This window comes from Acinonyx jubatus, chromosome B3, assembly GCF_027475565.1.
Source record: "Acinonyx jubatus isolate Ajub_Pintada_27869175 chromosome B3, VMU_Ajub_asm_v1.0, whole genome shotgun sequence".
In the NCBI taxonomy this organism is placed as follows: Eukaryota; Metazoa; Chordata; class Mammalia; order Carnivora; family Felidae; genus Acinonyx; species Acinonyx jubatus.
Window position 1 is genome coordinate 18380516 of NC_069386.1, and position 16934 is coordinate 18397449.

Genomic DNA, 16934 nt, shown 5'->3' on the forward strand with positions numbered 1-16934 from the left:
GCCTCTCTGTCACTACAAGAGAAGCTGGCTGAGGACAGGCTGTCAGAGAGAGAAGCAACTTCTGAGGAGTCCCACCTGCGTAGCCTACCTGAGGTCCAACCTCCTTCTCTGCTCCTCAGTTCCAAGAGCCCAGGGCAGTGGTGGTGTTGGTGGTTAAGCCAGTTTGGTTTCTGTCATTTCCAACCAAATGAATCTTAATGGATGCAAAGCACAAGCCCCAACCAATTATTTATTGCAGATTATAAACACAGTTGTTATGCAAATTATGGCACAAATTAGCAATACACAATTTCTAAAGACTTGTGGCATCCTCTAAATACTCACTAAAGTTAACTTTATAATGCTATATAAATGAACCAAACAATACTACAAAATAACTGTAATGATCTTTTAAAACAGTCATAACAACTTGAACTATAAAGCAGACATCTAGAGCGCCTGGGTGGCTCAGTCGGTTAAGCATCCGACTCTTGATTTCAGATCAGGTCATGATCTCACAGTTCTAGCCCCACATCAGGCTCTGTGCTGACAGCACGGAGTCTGCTTGGAATTCTCTCTCTCTTTCTCTCTCTCCCCCCTCCCCTTCTTTCCCTTGCTCTCTCTTTCTCTCTCCTCAAAATAAATAAACATTAAAAGAAAAAAAAGAGATATCAATGTCTTTGCAGGTACCATTGTCAGATGGCATATCTGGGTTATAAAGAGCCCACCCGAAACACTGTAGGATTCCTATTCTGACAGTGCCTTGCGGCAAAGGAGTTTTAACGTTCTGCCATCTACCTCAACCATCGACATGTTACATCTACCGTGATGGAGGAGAAGACAGAGATTGAAACTGTTACTAAAGTCCATGAAAATGCTAAGTGGGGAGATTCTAAACAGAATCCAATGGAGAAATTAAAATAAGCATAGAAGACAGACAAAAAGTTTTGAAGTCGAAATTGAGACACATTTAAAAATATCCAAACTGCCAATTTAGTTGTTAGGAACAGCCCCCAAAACCTTCAAAAACTCGTGCTGTGACAAAAAAGAAAAATATGAAAGAAAAGAAAAGAAAAGAAAAGCCCACAGGCTCCATATTTTTCATGCCAAGTTCCAACCTGGAGTGATGCTTTATGGATCAGTTTATAAGGTCCTAAAAATAAGGAGCAATAAAGGTGATAGGATAAGTCTGTCCTCTCCCTGGGAGCCCCAAAGACTGCCAGAAAGAAATGCAACCTCAGTAGTACCTACAAGAAGGCAGTGGGTCCTCCCAGGAGGCCTCCATTGTGCTAGTCCATCTGTCCCTGAAGAGAACAGGGTGACTTACCACAGTTCAACTCTCAGGTAAATTGAGTGCTTCACGGAGGAGGAAAAATTACCACACTCCTCACCTGCAAGAGCTAGCTGGTTACTCCCAGTCTGGGTCCAAAGTCGGGGCAACACAAGATCCAAGACAAGGCACAATGCCACATCTGACAGCCATGTTCATCCCTAGAGAATATGTTCCCGTCGGAAATCTTGGATGATTAATCTGATTCATACGTCCAGGAAAACAAAAATGTTATCTTGCTGGTTTCCCAGTAAATTGATTTTCTCAATTTCTAAATTAAATTTCTGAACTCCCAGAAAGTTAATTCACACTAGATAGGGCCTAATTGACTGTTAATTAGCTAAACTTATTAGAAGGCCCACTGTCTGTCTCAATACAGCAACAAAATTTACAGCATATTTCACACAAAGCAAGAAGGACCAGAAGGGAAATACACACCTTTTTCCCCGTGTCCGTGTACCTACCCAGGGCAGAGCCTGGCACGGCAGAGCGCACTGATGGGAGATGTGGGGGCAGGGAAGGGGAAAGGATTTTTTTAAGCAAATTCAGAAATTTCTCATAAGGCTGCTTAGTTTAACTTCATCTATATCACATCCTCCCCACCCTGTTTTTGTTCCTTTCCTTCATTACAGGCTAAACACTCTATCAAAAGGGTGCCTTGTAGCCAGCCTCAGAGACAAAAATGCAAACCTGAGCACAATGTATCATTTGGTCAGCAATCCTTGGTATCACGCATGCCCCTAAAGAGGATGTCAACGGGGGGAATGAGACAAATATTCCATGAGATCAGCCACTTGAATAGAGGCAAAAGTGAGAATAAAACGTATTTGCCCTTGGACTTCACTGTGGGGCCCTGCCTGGTGGTTCTCACCTGCAAAAACCCACTTCCGATGGCCCACTGGTGCTATTACTCACGTCTAATACTCCTTAGCACAGTGATTCTCAGCACCAGCTGAACATTAGAACTGCCTGGGGAGGTTTTAAATAACCAGATGCCCAGGCTGTGCCCGAGACCAATTAAAGCAGCTCTCCGGGGGGGCAGGACCCAGGCTTGAGTGACTGTTAAAGCTCCCCAGGTGATGCCCATGGACAGCCAGTGCTGAGTCCTACTGCCTTTGCTATTCCCCCTGCCTCTAAAACAATATATTCACATTAGCAGCAGAAAGAGCACTTAGATGTGGAATGACCAACATTTACTTTGAAAGCAGATTTTTTAAAAAATGCTCCACCGAGACTGTCAAGTGGCTTAAAATAATACACCAACATCAAGCCGAAACATACAACCAACCAACTTACCCAAACCCCCGCTTCCTATTAAACAGTATTTTTTAGGGGCGCCTGGGTGGCTCAGTCAGTTAAGCATCCAACTTCGGCTGAGGTCATGATCTCACATTTGTGAGTTCGAGTCCCGCATCGGGCTCTTTGCTGACAGCTCAGAGCCTGGAGCCTGCTTCGGATTCTGTGTCTCCCTCTCCCTCTGCCCCTCCCCTGCTCACACTCTGTCTCTCTCAAAAATAAATAAATATTTCCAAGGTCATTGGAATACCAAACCAAGACACTATATTTCTTTATCCAGGTAAGTCTTTAAATGCCAAAAGCACAACTCCCAAACGTCAGCCATGGGGTCCCATGCCCTCCAAGGAGGAAATGCCACCTGTGACAAGCAGTTTATCCGTCTTCATCAGGGGACAGTCACAGGAAGACGGCCAGTGACACAGAAGGGTCAATTTCACAGTGACTGTGACATATTCTTAAACACCTGATAAGCCATAGGTGGCTCAAACAGAAGCACAGAAAGCAAGAACCCTGGGTTCTCATCCCCAAGCTACTTATTAGAATCATGCACAAAATGCTAACACCAATCCACATAAAGAGGAAAAGGAAGTGGCCTTAGGGGCAACAAACAAAACAGCTTCAAAGTACCGGGAAAGGTGAGTTCTTGCTCACATGATTTCAGTGCATTTGGGGACATGCAATGGTGCCGAATGGTGTGTGCTGTCAGTCGTGAGGTTTCCCAGACTCACCGGTTAGAACCTTGCAGAGCTGCCCAGGTATCGGGGCCTCGGTGGAGGGGCTGGGTGTCAAGGACCATTTGCGCCTGACCAGGTGCTCTCGTCCGCTGAGTGGGCCCCGAGAGCTGTTGAGTGGCTGGATTAGCACCTGCTCCTGCCCAAGCTGGATGAGGCCAACCTGCCCAGAAAGAGGGAAACGGGACATGAGTCAGCCTCGTTCACACACACCCACGACGCCAACAACCCAAGGGCAGCAAAGCCACCTGGCTATGGCCTGGTCCCCACGTCTGGGCTTTGGCTCTGCAGGTTGCTCCGATTTGCCGAGCCCAAGAATGAGCTTTTGTGTGACTTGAAACATCCCACCCAGTGGCTGTGTTTGGGGAGGGGCGGTGCAGGGGGCGCAGAGATATATACCACAGCACCCACTTTCCAGGTTCACTTTCAAAAGAAATGTATTACTTTATTATTAATAAAAAGAAACTTCCTTTTAAAAATTATTCCTTAAATCATCCTCCAAAAGCCCACTTGAGGAAGCAATACCAAAACTGTTGGGAATGAATGACGGTTACATCCTTAATGGGAAAAACTGCAGCTTATTCCCGGGGATATTTAGAATTAAAGAGGATGGCTGGGGTGCCTGGGTGGCTCAGTTGGTGAAGCATCCAACTCTTGATTTCGGCTCAGGGCATGATCTCACGGTTCGTGAGTTCAAGCCCCACATCGGGCTCTGCACTGACAGTGCTGAGTCTGCTTGGGATTCTCTCTGTCCCTCTCTCTGCCCCTTACTCCACTTGCGTGCTCTCTCGAAAGAAAGAAAGAAAGAAAGAAAGAAAGAAAGAAAGAAAGAAAGAAAGAAAGAAAGAAAGAAAGAAAGAAAAAAGGGAGTCAGTCCTGTGGAAGCATAGCTTTGTGATAGGGGTTTCGTACATTTTGTTCAGAACTTGCAGTGTTTGGGACGCCTGGGTGGCTCAGCTGGTTAAGCATCTGACTTTGGCTCAGGTCATGATCTTGAGGTTTGTGACTCTGAGCCCTGCATCAGGCTCTGTGCTGACAGCTCAGAGCCTGGAGCCTGCTTCAAATTCTGTGTCTCCTTTTCTCTTTGCCCCTTCCCTGCTTGGGCTCTGTCTCTCTCACTCTCAAAACTAACTAACTTACTAACTAAATAATAAATAAATGAACTTGCAGTGCTTAAGAGAACTTGACAGTGTCCAATGAATTAGATTTGTGATTCTAGTTTAAAGTCGAGTTAGATTTGATTTTAAAGTCTTATTAGGTTTATAAGCAATATTAGAATGTGTAAGACAACTTGAGACTTCCCATGTTTATAGGACTAGCTTATTAGGTTTGGATACTTGAGTATTTACAAAGGCCTCCTCAGCCAACGAAAGAACTTGACAAGGAAACTGAATATGTTAAATTTCTCAATGCAGGTTTAAAAGTTGTGAATTGCCAAATTTACGGGGGGGGGCCAAATCTTATCTAAAGCCTCCTTGAAAAGGATTGCAAAAACCTTCCTAGATAAAAGGGGTTAAGAGTACACTTATGTAGATGAGCACAGAGAAATGTACATAATTATTGAATCATATTGTACACCTGAAACTAATAACTGTATCTTAATTATACTTCAACAAAAATCGTTGGAAAACTTGCTAGATTATAAATAGGATGTGATTTGTTTTTGTTTTTTTTAATGTTTATTTTGAGAGAGAGAGAGAGAAAGAGAGAGAACATGGGCTCCAGGGAAGGGGTGGGGGAGAGAAAGAAAGATGGGGGGAGTGGGAGAGAGAGAGAGAGAGAGAGGGAGAGGGAGGGAGAGGGAGAGAGAGGGAGAGAGAGAGAGAGGGAGAGGGAGAGAGAGGGAGAGAGAGGGAGAGAGAGGGAGAGGGAGGGAGAGGGAGAGAGAGGGAGAGGGAGAGAGAGGGAGAGGGAGGGAGAGGGAGAGGGAGAGGGAGAGAGAGGGAGAGGGAGAGAGAGAGAGGGAGAGGGAGAGAGAGGGAGAGAGAGGGAGAGAGAGGGAGAGAGAGGGAGAGGGAGAGAGAGGGAGAGAGAGGGAGAGGGAGAGGGAGGGAGAGGGAGAGGGAGAGAGAGGGAGAGGGAGGGAGAGGGAGAGAGAGGGAGAGGGAGAGGGAGGGAGAGGGAGACGGAGAGAGAGGGAGAGGGAGAGAGAGGGAGAGGGAGAGGGAGAGAGGGAGAGGGAGAGAGGGAGAGGGAGAGGGAGAGAGAGGGAGAGGGAGAGGGAGAGAGAGGGAGAGGGAGAGAGAGGGAGAGGGAGAGAGGGGGACAGGGAGAGAGGGGGACAGGGAGAGAGGGGGACAGGGAGAGAGGGGGAGAGGGAGGGAGGGAGAGGGAGAGGGAGAGGGAGAGGGAGAGGGAGAGGGAGAGGGAGAGGTAATCCCAAGCAGGCTCCACGCTGTCAGTGCAGAGCCGAACGCTGGGCTCAATCTCACCAACCATGAGATCACAATCTGACCCGAAATCAGGAGTTGGACATTTAACCAACTGAGCCACCTAGGCGCCCCTAAATAGGACGTGATTTGTAAACTGAAAGGAAAATTTAAGACCTAGGATTTTTAGTTTACTGCTTTAACAGAGTGAATACTAATTCTAAAATAAATATATACAGTACAGAGAACTTTCCTATCCCCTGGAACCAACGCTGATGGCATGAAACCAGTTTGTGCTCCTTCCCTGGGATACTAGCTGCTATCTTCCCTTCTGAGGTGTCAATAAAGCAAGGTAAACCCCCACAAGGAACCCGACTGGGTCAGGGCCGGAGAAGGACCCGTGTTTGCACACTGGTCTGTACAGTGCCCGGTGCCTCCTCTGAGTGGATGCCCAAGACCATCTTGGCTAACCAGATTCAGTAGATCAAGCAGATCAGTCTTAGGCTGAAATGAGCATCATCTCTTCTCTCTCTTCTATGCTATTCTCCAAAGGCCAAGTCATACTGAACCAGGGGCTCTCAAACTCCAGCTGCACATGAAAATCACCTGGACGTCTTGGTAGGCCCTGAGAATGTGCATTTCTAAGTAGTCCCCACGTGATACTCACCCCACCAGGCCAGGGACCAGGCTTTGAGAAGCATTGCTCTCCCTCCCAGCCAGTCCTCTGGTCTCAAGGACAGAGCTCCCTCAAGCCAAATGGTAGAATTCCTTTACGTTCTGAAAGGATGCCTGGATACCAAGCCTCTCTGCAAGTATATCAGATCAGCGAGTGAGATCGCCTACAACTTTGAGCCCCCAAAACACAGGGGGAGACCGTACTTACAGCTCTACACAGATCTCAAGGTTTCCATTTCATTAGAACTTCTGCCAAGAACAACTCTGAGATTTTACTGCCCAAATAAAACTGTCTTAAAGTGGCACTGTGTGACCTGCAGGGAAGCACGGCCTTCTTCCCTCTCCTTTGAAGTTAAAACTTGAATTTGTTCATGAAGATACTTCAGGGAGACTGAAGCGGATGCAGAAGGTGGCTGTGGGGGTATCCAGGGCTCCACTGCAGCTACAACTAAAGAAAGCCTCAACGCAGAACACACACCTCCGTGACCGTGGCAAACACTTCCATGTGTCGAAATAAAGTTGGCAGGGATGGCCCAGCACGTGGGATGAGCCCCACATGGAAGGAGCCCTGTGCTCTCTGGAGGATGTGCTCAACCTGGACTCTTCCTGAAATGCCCTGGCTTTGGGAGGCCACGGGCCCCCTTGAGACTAGCACTTTCAGGGCCAGTTTCCAGACCAGTCTAGTGTTTGCATTCATAAGCTAGTGTAAAAGGCCAGTTAGCAGGGGCATCCGGGTGGCTCAGTCAGTTAAGCGTCGGACTCTTGATTTCAGCTCAGGTCATGATCTCACAGTCTATGAGTTTGAGGCCCACAATGGGCTCTGCACTGACAGCACGGAGCCTGCTTAGGATTCTCTTTCTCCCTCTCTCTCTCTCCCTCTCTCTCTCTCTCAAAATAAATTAAAAAAAAAAAAAGGCAGCTAGCAGGTAGTTCTAATGCAATACAAGAATACAGCATGGCCCATTGGTGAGGAAGCCGGCAGGTACATACACACAAGCATAATCTAGCCCCTTGCAGCTCTGCCTCAGCAGGTCTTGTTTGGAGAGGCCCACATGCTGGTTCCTACCCCTTCAAGGGAGGAAATGGGAACACTGGTAAGATGATTATGTGGCCTGATGGACTGCATCCTCCCTGGCGGCTACTTACCCGCCTGGGACCTGACTTGCAAGCAGAGATGTGGCCTGGACCAGCACCCAGGAGGGAAGGAGCCGGGCACAAGGAAGGACATTGCCCTGCCCCTCCCCCAGTCTCACAGTCTGTCACTAGGCTCCCTGAAATGTCTCTTAATGCTCATCCTGCCATCACATTACCAATGATAAAACGTTCTGCTGAAAAGTGCCGCTTATGCCCCTACTCACACGCAATCTAGGCCCAGGGCAAATACTGGCCAGCCCTCTTTATCTTCTTCTGACCTTCCCACTTCCTCCTTTCTTCCTCCCAAAGCCCTCCCTCCTCCCTGGCACTCTGTGTTGCAGCCCACTGCCCACTGTGTTATGGGGCATTTGTCACAACCTAATCGTTTGTTCCTCTCAGACAGGATCACAGTTATTCCTCCTTTATTTTTCCAGTGTCTGCCACCTAACAGTTCCTCAAGAAAATGTGAGTGGAGTGGAACAGAATCAAATGGGCTGGACCGGCATGAACTTTCTGTAGTCTCCTTAACTCAGTGATTCTCATCCCCGGCTACACACTGGAGTTGTTTGGCAAACTTTGGAAACTCCTGATGCCCAGCACCCACTCCAGGCCAACTGAATCCGAATCCCCGGGGGGTGGAGTTCCAGCACTGGTATTCAGAGCTCACCAGGAGATTTCAAAGTATAGCCAGGGCTGAAAACCATTGGGCTAGCTTTTTTTTTTTATGTTTTTATTTTATTTTTGAGAGAGAGACAGAATGTGAGCAAGGGGAGGGGCAGAGAGAGGGAGACCCAGAATCTGAGCTGTCAGCACAGAGCCCGACACAGGGCTCGAACCCACAAACCGTGAGATCATAACCTGAGTTGAAGTCAGATGCCTAACCTACTGAGCCACCAGGTGCCCCTCCCCCACCCCACATTGTGCTAGCTTTTAAATGGGTGCCAGCAATGCACTTGATTTAGTTGTCTGGAGGCAGCCCAGATTTAAACTGCCTGCATGAACCTGGACCTTCCTCTGACCATGGGGCTCTGCCCCCTGGCTTCTAGCCCACTGCTGCCCTGTGGCCCCAGAAACTGGGCAGAGCTGCTTAGATTTGCATTAACCCTCTGGTCGCCATCTGTGCTGAGAGGTGAGACACAGGGATATTCCTCCAAGGCCAAGGAAACAGCAGTTATGAGCCTGATGAAAGAGGCCTGCGGACTTCATCTGAAGAGGCACCACAGTAAAGGAATGCCTGTAGCAGATAGGACTGGAAGCCCTGAGGCTGCCTGGTTTTAAAGGATACAATGACCCTCCATGAAACAGTGTTCTTAAAAGAGAAATCTAAAGTTTTCTAAGATGTGGTATCCCACCAAAGAAATGTGTGTCAAATAAAATGCCATCAGGTATAACCTGATATTATAACAGTTCAGAGTGGCTCCTTCTCAATTCTCTTTGTTCTGGTGCTTTCTTTGAAGGGTTACTGCACACTGTGTTAGGAGAGCGTTATAAATCAGGTGTCATGAACTCCACCCCACCCTCCGAAGCAGAACTGCCTCTCCTTGCAGCGTGGAAAATGCACGAAGAACACACGGGTTTTCATCATCTGCTAACATCAGCACAACTTCTCAGCATCACGTAGAAAATTAAGATCATGCAAAAAAAAAAAACAAAAAACAAAAAACAAAAAGTGTGTCCCATGGATGCTCTAGAACCAAAGCACACACCTGTCTGAGGGGAGGATGCCACCTGACTGCAGACCTTGCTGTCCCATAAAGACCCCACTGGAACTTTGGTACCTGGGGAGCCCTCCGAGCTCTTTCGTCAGGAGGCTGTGGCTCCTTGGTTAGCTGGTGTGGGTCTTAGGTCGCCGCCTCCCCATCGATGGGCTAGCGTGGGTGGTTTCAGAGTATGAAGCAAATGGGGTTGTTAGTTTGCCTCTTGCGTGAGCAAGTCTGCTTCCAAGAAGGAAAAAGAATCCTGTGACCTCAGGGCTGCCTGTACCTGCCTCCAACTTTCTGGGGGGGTGGGGGGGCTCAGAGGAGCTCCTGTGGAAGAGGGGCTCCCCAACCACCCCCCATCGAGTCCCACTGCCTCTCTCCTGGAGTGCCAACCAGAGCCCCCTTTCAAAGTCCAGCCGCTGCCTCTGCAAATGCCAGGTCCCTAAACTGATTCTTGGTCTTCCTTCTGAAGCCAGCTTCCCCCGCCTTAACATGGGCCAGTCACTGCCAGGCTCTACCTCTTTCTGATCCCTAGAGTCAGTCACAAAGACTCAGCTCTTCTTCAGAATCTCTCCTGCATAATCTTCCTTCCCATCTCCACCACTCAAGGCTTAAGCTTGTCTCCTTGGGCCTCTGAATGCTCTCCAACTCCAGTGCCCCCTCCACGCTATCACCAGGGACTCCAGTCAATAGCCAGAAATTGCTTCTAGGCCGGTGATCCTCAAAATGTGGTCCCAAACCAACAACAGCACTTGGGAATATGTTAGAAATTCAAGCTCTCGGGCCCACCCAGACAGGCTGGATCAGGAGTGCTGGCGGTGGGGCCCAGCCACCAGGGTAACAAATCCTCCAGGGAAGGTGGATTCCAGCTCAAAGCTGAGAACCACTGCTGTAGGATAAATTCCAAATGCCTTAGGTTGGTACCCAGGGCCCCCGCCTGGTCTAAGCCACACACCTGTCTGTTCAGCTCATCTCTTACCATCGCCTTAAATTACCACTCCCACCCCCATTCTGCAGCTGCCTCATGGGCCCCTGATCTGGTGAAGAACCTGGCTTTGGAGGCTTTGGGGTCTCTCCACCCTCTTAGAACCTGAGCCCACCCCCTTTGCTCCAATCCTGCTTCTCCCTGAAGACCCCACCCCACCCTTCTGCCACCATGCAGGCTCCAGTACACCTTCCTTCCTGGGCGTACCTGGACTGCCTTCTGAGACAGGGCCCACCTTGTATTCCTCTCTGAGCCCCCGCAAAGTGTCCTACACAGGGCAGGTGTGTGATAATGATCTGTTCATTTAGGCAACAGTGTTGACTGACTGGTTGATTTATAACTGGAAAAGTCTGGGCCCCGTAGGGCAACAGAAGAAACCTGTTTTTAATGCCTTAATGTGCCAGGCCCTCTCCCTAAATGATTTCACAGACTCGATCTTACTTCATTCTATCAACAGCCACACAAGGCTGATGTTATTTACCCGTCATCTTGGCTGCAGACGGGAACGTTCAGAGGAGGTGGCTCACTTAGGATCATAGCCCCAAACGGCCGTGCAGCCTCATTTCCTAAAGAACAAGAACGTGACCGTGCATCTGTGTGCAGAGGCGTGCTGGGGGAAAGGATAGCCAGTGACTCTGCATGGTTCCCTCCGACGTACTGACTGCAAAAACATCCCCCGCTGCACACGTCCCAAACCAGGCAGCTGTAGCATTTCAAAGCTCAGGAAATAAGCCCCAAGAATGCAATCAGTCTAGGACCTCTTTGGTTTATCATCTCATCTTGCACTTCTTTCTCTTAAGATGTTGCCAACTAAACAAAAGTTCAGATGGGGAAATCTAGTTACGTGCCGTCAGTAGGACACTGGGGAGGGTTACGCGGCCTAGGTGATCCCCGTGAGCAGTGAGCGTAAAAAGTCACCATGAGGTCACATGACCATTCTTCAGAGGAAGAGGTGGAATGCCCCAGAATCCTCCGGTTCAACGTCTTCCCTTCAAATCCTTCATGCCTCCCAAATTTCGCACGATCTTTTCCCTTATTTTCCTTACCTTCCCTAACAGCCACTCAACTGTTGTCTTTTTACAACACTTTAAAAATGTGTATGCATTTTCCAGATACATTTATGCTGTATGTGATAAGTTCTTCAGTAATCTTAGCTGATGAATCACTTGGGACGCTGTGCTCTCCCCACACCTGTACCAATAGGATGATGTCGGACACTGTATTCTGTGCTATTTGCTCCCTTCCGAATGGTCTCCATACAACTTTTGCCATGGTGGATTCCTATTCAGCTGTATGCAATCAAGTGGTGCTGTATCAAAAAGCTGGGCAATTTTATAATCAATCAAAATAGAGTCTGAGAACTCTAAAGGGAGAGGCAGCCACCTCCCACACCTGCCCCTTCATCAGAGGAGTCACGCAAACGCAGGCTGCTTTCTTGAGAATGGAGTCCCCAACTCTTCCAAGCCACCTGCTCACTGACTGGCTGACCACAGCCCCACTCTGTTCTTATCTGTCTAGCTCATGGAACAGAGAAGAACATTCTTGCAACGCTCTCACGGAGATCATAAATGATGTGCTACCAAAACAGCCCCCTGCGCTGCGATCAAGCGGACCAGCCAGAGCCAGGTTGAGCTAGGCCATCAGGTCAACCCCAGTGACCAACCGGGATGAAAGAGACTCCAAGCAAGGGTTCTGTGGAGTATGGCTGTGACTCCAGAGAAAGCAGGAACATCCCTGACCTCTCTGTCCCTCTGGGGTGGCCTGGAAAATGGGCATGGCTTCTTAAAGTCCCACAGCCCAGAGCTCCTGGATGTCCTGTCTGATCTCAATATTTCTCTCACAGCACGCCGCAGGCAGGTCACAGCTTCAGCCCAGAAGCGATGGACAGATTCAGGTGGCTGGACTCCCCTGAGCTTACATCCATTAAGGAAGAAAGGCCACCACTCAGCAGCCCAAACCCGCTGGCAGGCGCCTCCCCTGCTCTCTGTCCTCATGTGTCTTCCCCTTCATTCACTCATTTCAGACAAGGAACACAGCCTTTCCAAAGACTGACACTCATTCTATCCCTTAAAGTTCCATCTCGGCGGCCTGCTCGGGTGAAGTTTAACCTGATTCCAATTCCGCTGGCCTTCTATGAGCTGGTCTGATTCCCAGGAGGCAGCTGATCCAAACTTACATAAACTCTCTGGGGGTGGAAATACCTTCCTCACATGCCCAAAGTTCACTGCTTTGAAATCATACGGTTATAAGAAACCCTTCCAAAAACTTACGTGATGTCTAAGGACTCCCTGAAATGTAAATAAAATGAAGAAGCATAAACAAAAAACAATTAATACTTGTACCTATGGTCTTTGAAGAGCCAAGAAGCGCAGCCTGCATGGCTTCTCAAGATAAGACAGAGACAGGGAGAACATCACAGGGCCCACGCCTCTGCCCACAGTCCAAAGAAGGAGGGGCAAAATGGAGCACGAGCTTTGCGCTTCATGCCCCATAAACAAGCAATTATCTATTCTAATCATGCATCTCCTTCCTTAAACCGATAACAAACATCTCGGAAGACAGCACAGATGCCACGCAGAGGGGAACAGAACGTTCCCCCCCCTGTGCACCAAACACTCCACACTAAGCCATTTGGGAGATGTTTAACGCGTCAGGACTTAATTACTACTCAACGTCGGAATAAAGTTTTATTGAATACAGCCACGTCCATCTGTTTATTTACCGTCTATGGCTGCGTTTGCGCTAAAAGGACACTGTGGACTTAACCGTGACAGAGACCATATGGCCCAAAAGGCCTAAAATATTGACGATTTGGTCTGTTACAGAAAACGTTTGCCAGCCCTGGGGCTCTACATGATCTATAGATACAAAGAAGCTATGGAATGCTCCCATCTGTGGACATCAAAAATCTCCTACTTGAGGGGTGCCTGGGTGGCTGAGTTGGTTATCTCGTGGTTTGTGAGTTTGAGCCCCGTGTGAGTCTCTGTGCTGACAGCTCAGAGCCTGGAGCCTGCTTCGGATTCTCTGTCCCCGTCTCTCTCTGCTCCTCCCTTGCTCGAGCTCTCTCTCTCTCTCAAAATAATAAACATTAAAAAAAAATTTTTTTTAAATCTCCTACTTGCAATAGCTCCTCTCCCACACCTTGTTGCATCCTGTCCTGACGAGCACACCACACACACCACAATCCCCACTTCTCAGTGCTTCCACCAGGGTCGACAGTGACTCACACAACATTGCCACCCACCTGAACTGCCTCAAGTGCACGTGAGCACCAAAATCAAAGCAAGCTAGAGTGCGATGCAAACGTGGTTAGCCTGAGATCCTGCTGCTCTCTTTTCCCAACATGTCTCCAGGGCTACCCCGCAGCCAAGGGGCCCGCTCCAAGTCACCACGCTGCCGTCTCTTCCTTCCTGCCTCCAGCCTTCCTCCGTAGAGTGTACTTGGGAAGAAGTGTCCGACATCCAGCTCATACGAACAGGATGAACACAGCAGACTAAACAACAGAGGCGTCTGCTCACGCAGGAATTTTAGAATCTCAAGTTTTAGAGGTGCACCGGCGGCTGGCATACGCTGAACTCAGCCTCTTGGCGGGGTTCCTTTATCTAAAGCACAGCGCCCTCACATGGTGCTGAAGGGAAGGACAGCCTTCCCTAACACCGGAGGACTGAAGTGAACCCTCTCTGGCAGCTCAGATGCCACCTGTGAGAGGGCCCAGCTTTCAACTCTGTGAGGATTTGGAATCCACGGTATCCAGATTTCCACCCTCAGCCCCTTCGCAGATAGCTCCTCGCTGGAAACTTTACACCAAGAAGTATAAACTCTGACCTCTAGAGAAACTCACTAAACCACAGCAAATGGGATTCAGATGTTTCCATGTACAGTACAGTGATGTGACCTAGACTTTAAACACTTTGGCAAAAACAGGAAAAATGATGTGGGCCTTCCAGTCCCTCCCAGAACATGATACAGCCTTGACCCGAGTCCTACGGTGATCTGAGACTTTCTCACTCCTACTTAAGACTCCTCACCCACAGCCCACATTCTCTGCCCCCTGTTCCACATTAGCTCCTAACAGACTCCCTCCACGGTCCGTTTTCCTTGTTTAACCAAAGACGCCAATTTCTCCCAGGCCAGCAAAAAGCAGATCATGCTGATCAGGACTCAGAAAAGTCTTTCAAGGAGAATCAGTGAAAGCCAATCCTAGGAAATTACCCCCAGAGTTCCTCTACAGGGCTGGGAAGAAAGCAGAAGTCTTACATAAAGACTTGGACCCCCAGGCTCTCTGGCTCTGCTGCAGATTCTGGAGGACTTGTTGCATACTGTGTGGGGGAAGGGCTAGAGAATTCTAGACGGTGGAGCAAGATAAGGCAAAGGTGGGGGAAGCCATCTCTTCTGCCAAGGAAGAACAGACGCAAAAGAATAGCAGGCGCTGCATCCCCAGAGGCCGATCATGACAGGAGATAGAGAAACAACTTGTGCATTTCATGCTCTGAGCCGATACCAAGCTTTGTGGTGGGGCAGCCCATCTGCCAGCCATGTGCACTCCTAGGGGGCACAATGGAGGAGCTGAGAAGCATTTGGCTGGGCACCAGCATGCAGTGAGCAAGCGGGAGCACAAGCGGGGCAGAGGTGCACAAAACGTCCCCGGCCCCTCCGAGCACTATCACAGTGCCTCAAATGTAGCAAAGCAGGGTCCCTAGGATGGGGTAGCTACTGCCACAGCAAGGGCGCTTCTGGGGACTGGAAGGGGGTCTTCTCACCAATGGTAAGCACCCCTCAGGCCTGGCTGAGGTTGGCTGCTTGTGGTATAAGGGAACAAGGGTATGAACACTCCCTCTCTTGGTTCTCACGTTTCAGCTAAGAAGAGAAGTGTAGTGACCTGGCAGGGGACCCCTCCAAACTTTCCTTCTCTGGGTAAACACTCAAAAGGACAGAAGGAAGGTGAATGAGTGCTCACTACCCTACCCCCACATCCAAGAATAGATGCGATATACACCTAAAGTGTTCCCCAGGAGGCGCACACATACACACCTGTGCAGATGGACATCAATAGTGTTCTCTCTACACCTGGGTGAAGTGCGCCTCTCAGTCCAGAGGCCTGACAGGTTTCTTCACCACACCGGTGCTTCCCTGGGCGGACTGCGGCATACCCTCTTATGCAACCCCCGAACAGCGCAGTCCCTGTGCACTTCAGAGGTTCACTACCTGGCTACTGGATCAATACTGGATCTAACTATCCAGAAGAAGGCACTGGATAATTAGACGCTTCCCTTCTCAACCCCTTTGCTCAGACACCCTCTGAAAGGTCAGGGCGGGAAGAGGCGAGGTTCCCTTCGGACGGCAGGAGAGCACCCCTGGAGGCTGAACTTCCCGCCGAGGCACCCCCACTTCATCCCAACCTCCCCCAGGGACCACCCCTGGCTCCATGACAGAAAGACGCGCAGACCCGCAGGGGGCGCGGTCAGTACCAGGCCGCCGCCGGCGCCGCAGGCGCTGAGCGAGACGAGGGAACCGGGGTGGCCGAGCACGCGGCCCGAGTAGAAGCACAGCTCGGCGGGGCGTCCGCGGCGCCCCGCCGCGCCGGCCTCCTCCACCTCGAAGCCCCGGGACAGGAAACGCAGGTCGTGGCGAAGCTGCAGGTACAGGTCGCGCCCGAAGGCCGGCAGGTGCAGCAGCAGGGCGCGCTCGCCGGGCCGGACTCGCAGGGCGGCTGGGGGCGCGCGGGGGCGCCGGCGCTTTCGAGGCCCGGGGGCCCCGGGCAGCGGCGGCAGGTGCACGTCGTCGGGGCGCACCCGCCGCGGCAGTACCACCTCCACGTCGGCCGCCGCGTCGCCGACAGCTGCGGGGAGAGAGGAGACGCGTCAGCGCGGCGGGGCCCGCCCGCCCGGCCGCCCGCCCTCCCTCCGGCCGCCCGCCGCGCACAGGGTCCAGCTCTGGGCACTTGAGCCAGCGCGGGGACAACGCGGCCCCGGGCGGGCGCTCCCCTCCCTTCCCTCACCCCGGCACCTCCGTGCCGGCCGGCGCCTCCGCCCGGGCCCCGCGCCACCCGGGGAAGGTCTCCAGCCCGGCCGCCCGGAGCACCTCCGGGCCAGCGGCGCGGCACAGGCATCCGGAGACCCGGCGGCTGCGCTGCCGCCCGGGAGCCGCCTGGAGCCCGGTCCTCCGCCGCGGCCCGCACCCCCTCGGCCCCGAGCGCTGTCAGCGGTCCACCGCCGGACCCCGGCCGCGCAGGCAGGCGGGGGCCGCCAGGATGCCTCGGGAGGGTAGATGGAAGGTGGCCGCGAGAGGCACGAGCAAGGAAGGGGCGGTGGGCGAGGGAGCGCTACCTGTGCCCGGGTCCAGTCCCCAAAAAAGCAGCAGCAGCAAGGGCAGGACGAGAGGAGGCAGCAGGGCGCCGTCACACATGGTATCCGGGAGGAGCAGCCCCCCAGAAGGTCGCGGCGGAGCAGGAGCTCGCGAGGCGGCGGCGCCAGCCGGAGTGAAGCCCTCCAGCCTTTGGAAAAAGTAATTAGCGCTGCGGACAAACCCAACGTGGTAAATCCCAAGCCCCGCCTTCTCCTCGGAAGACAGGGGGCGATTGGACTCTCGCTTTCCCCTGCCCCGCCTCCCGCTTCCCCATTGGCTAGGACAAGTCTAAACCAGGGTGCGTAGTTAGGTTGTAAGCACTTTCTTACACGTGGTTTCTGGGCAGTGGCGGGGATGGGACACCAGGTGGCGCGAGGGAGCCTCCTGGAG

General features: G+C 51.2%; 1 protein-coding gene across 6 annotated transcripts in view; it reads right to left on the bottom strand.

Annotated features, from left to right (window-relative positions):
- ADAMTS17 (ADAM metallopeptidase with thrombospondin type 1 motif 17) overlaps nucleotides 1-16710 on the bottom strand; it is a 343518-nt gene extending 326808 nt beyond the window's left edge. For 4 of the 6 annotated variants that reach the window (XR_008299007.1, XM_027067938.2, XM_027067937.2 and 1 more), the window contains exons 1-3: nucleotides 16526-16710; nucleotides 15668-16038; nucleotides 3334-3499 (exon numbers count right to left, since the gene is read on the bottom strand). Coding sequence is in view for 5 of the 6 variants with exons in the window: in XM_027067938.2 (XP_026923739.1) it covers nucleotides 3334-3499; nucleotides 15668-16038; nucleotides 16526-16604 (616 nt within the window). In the remaining variant the exon portion in view is untranslated. The remainder of the gene's footprint in view (nucleotides 1-3333; nucleotides 3500-15667; nucleotides 16039-16525) is intronic. The other 2 variants (XM_027067940.2, XM_027067939.2) reach the window with 1 other exon arrangement.
- Nucleotides 16711-16934: the final 224 nt, after the last annotated feature.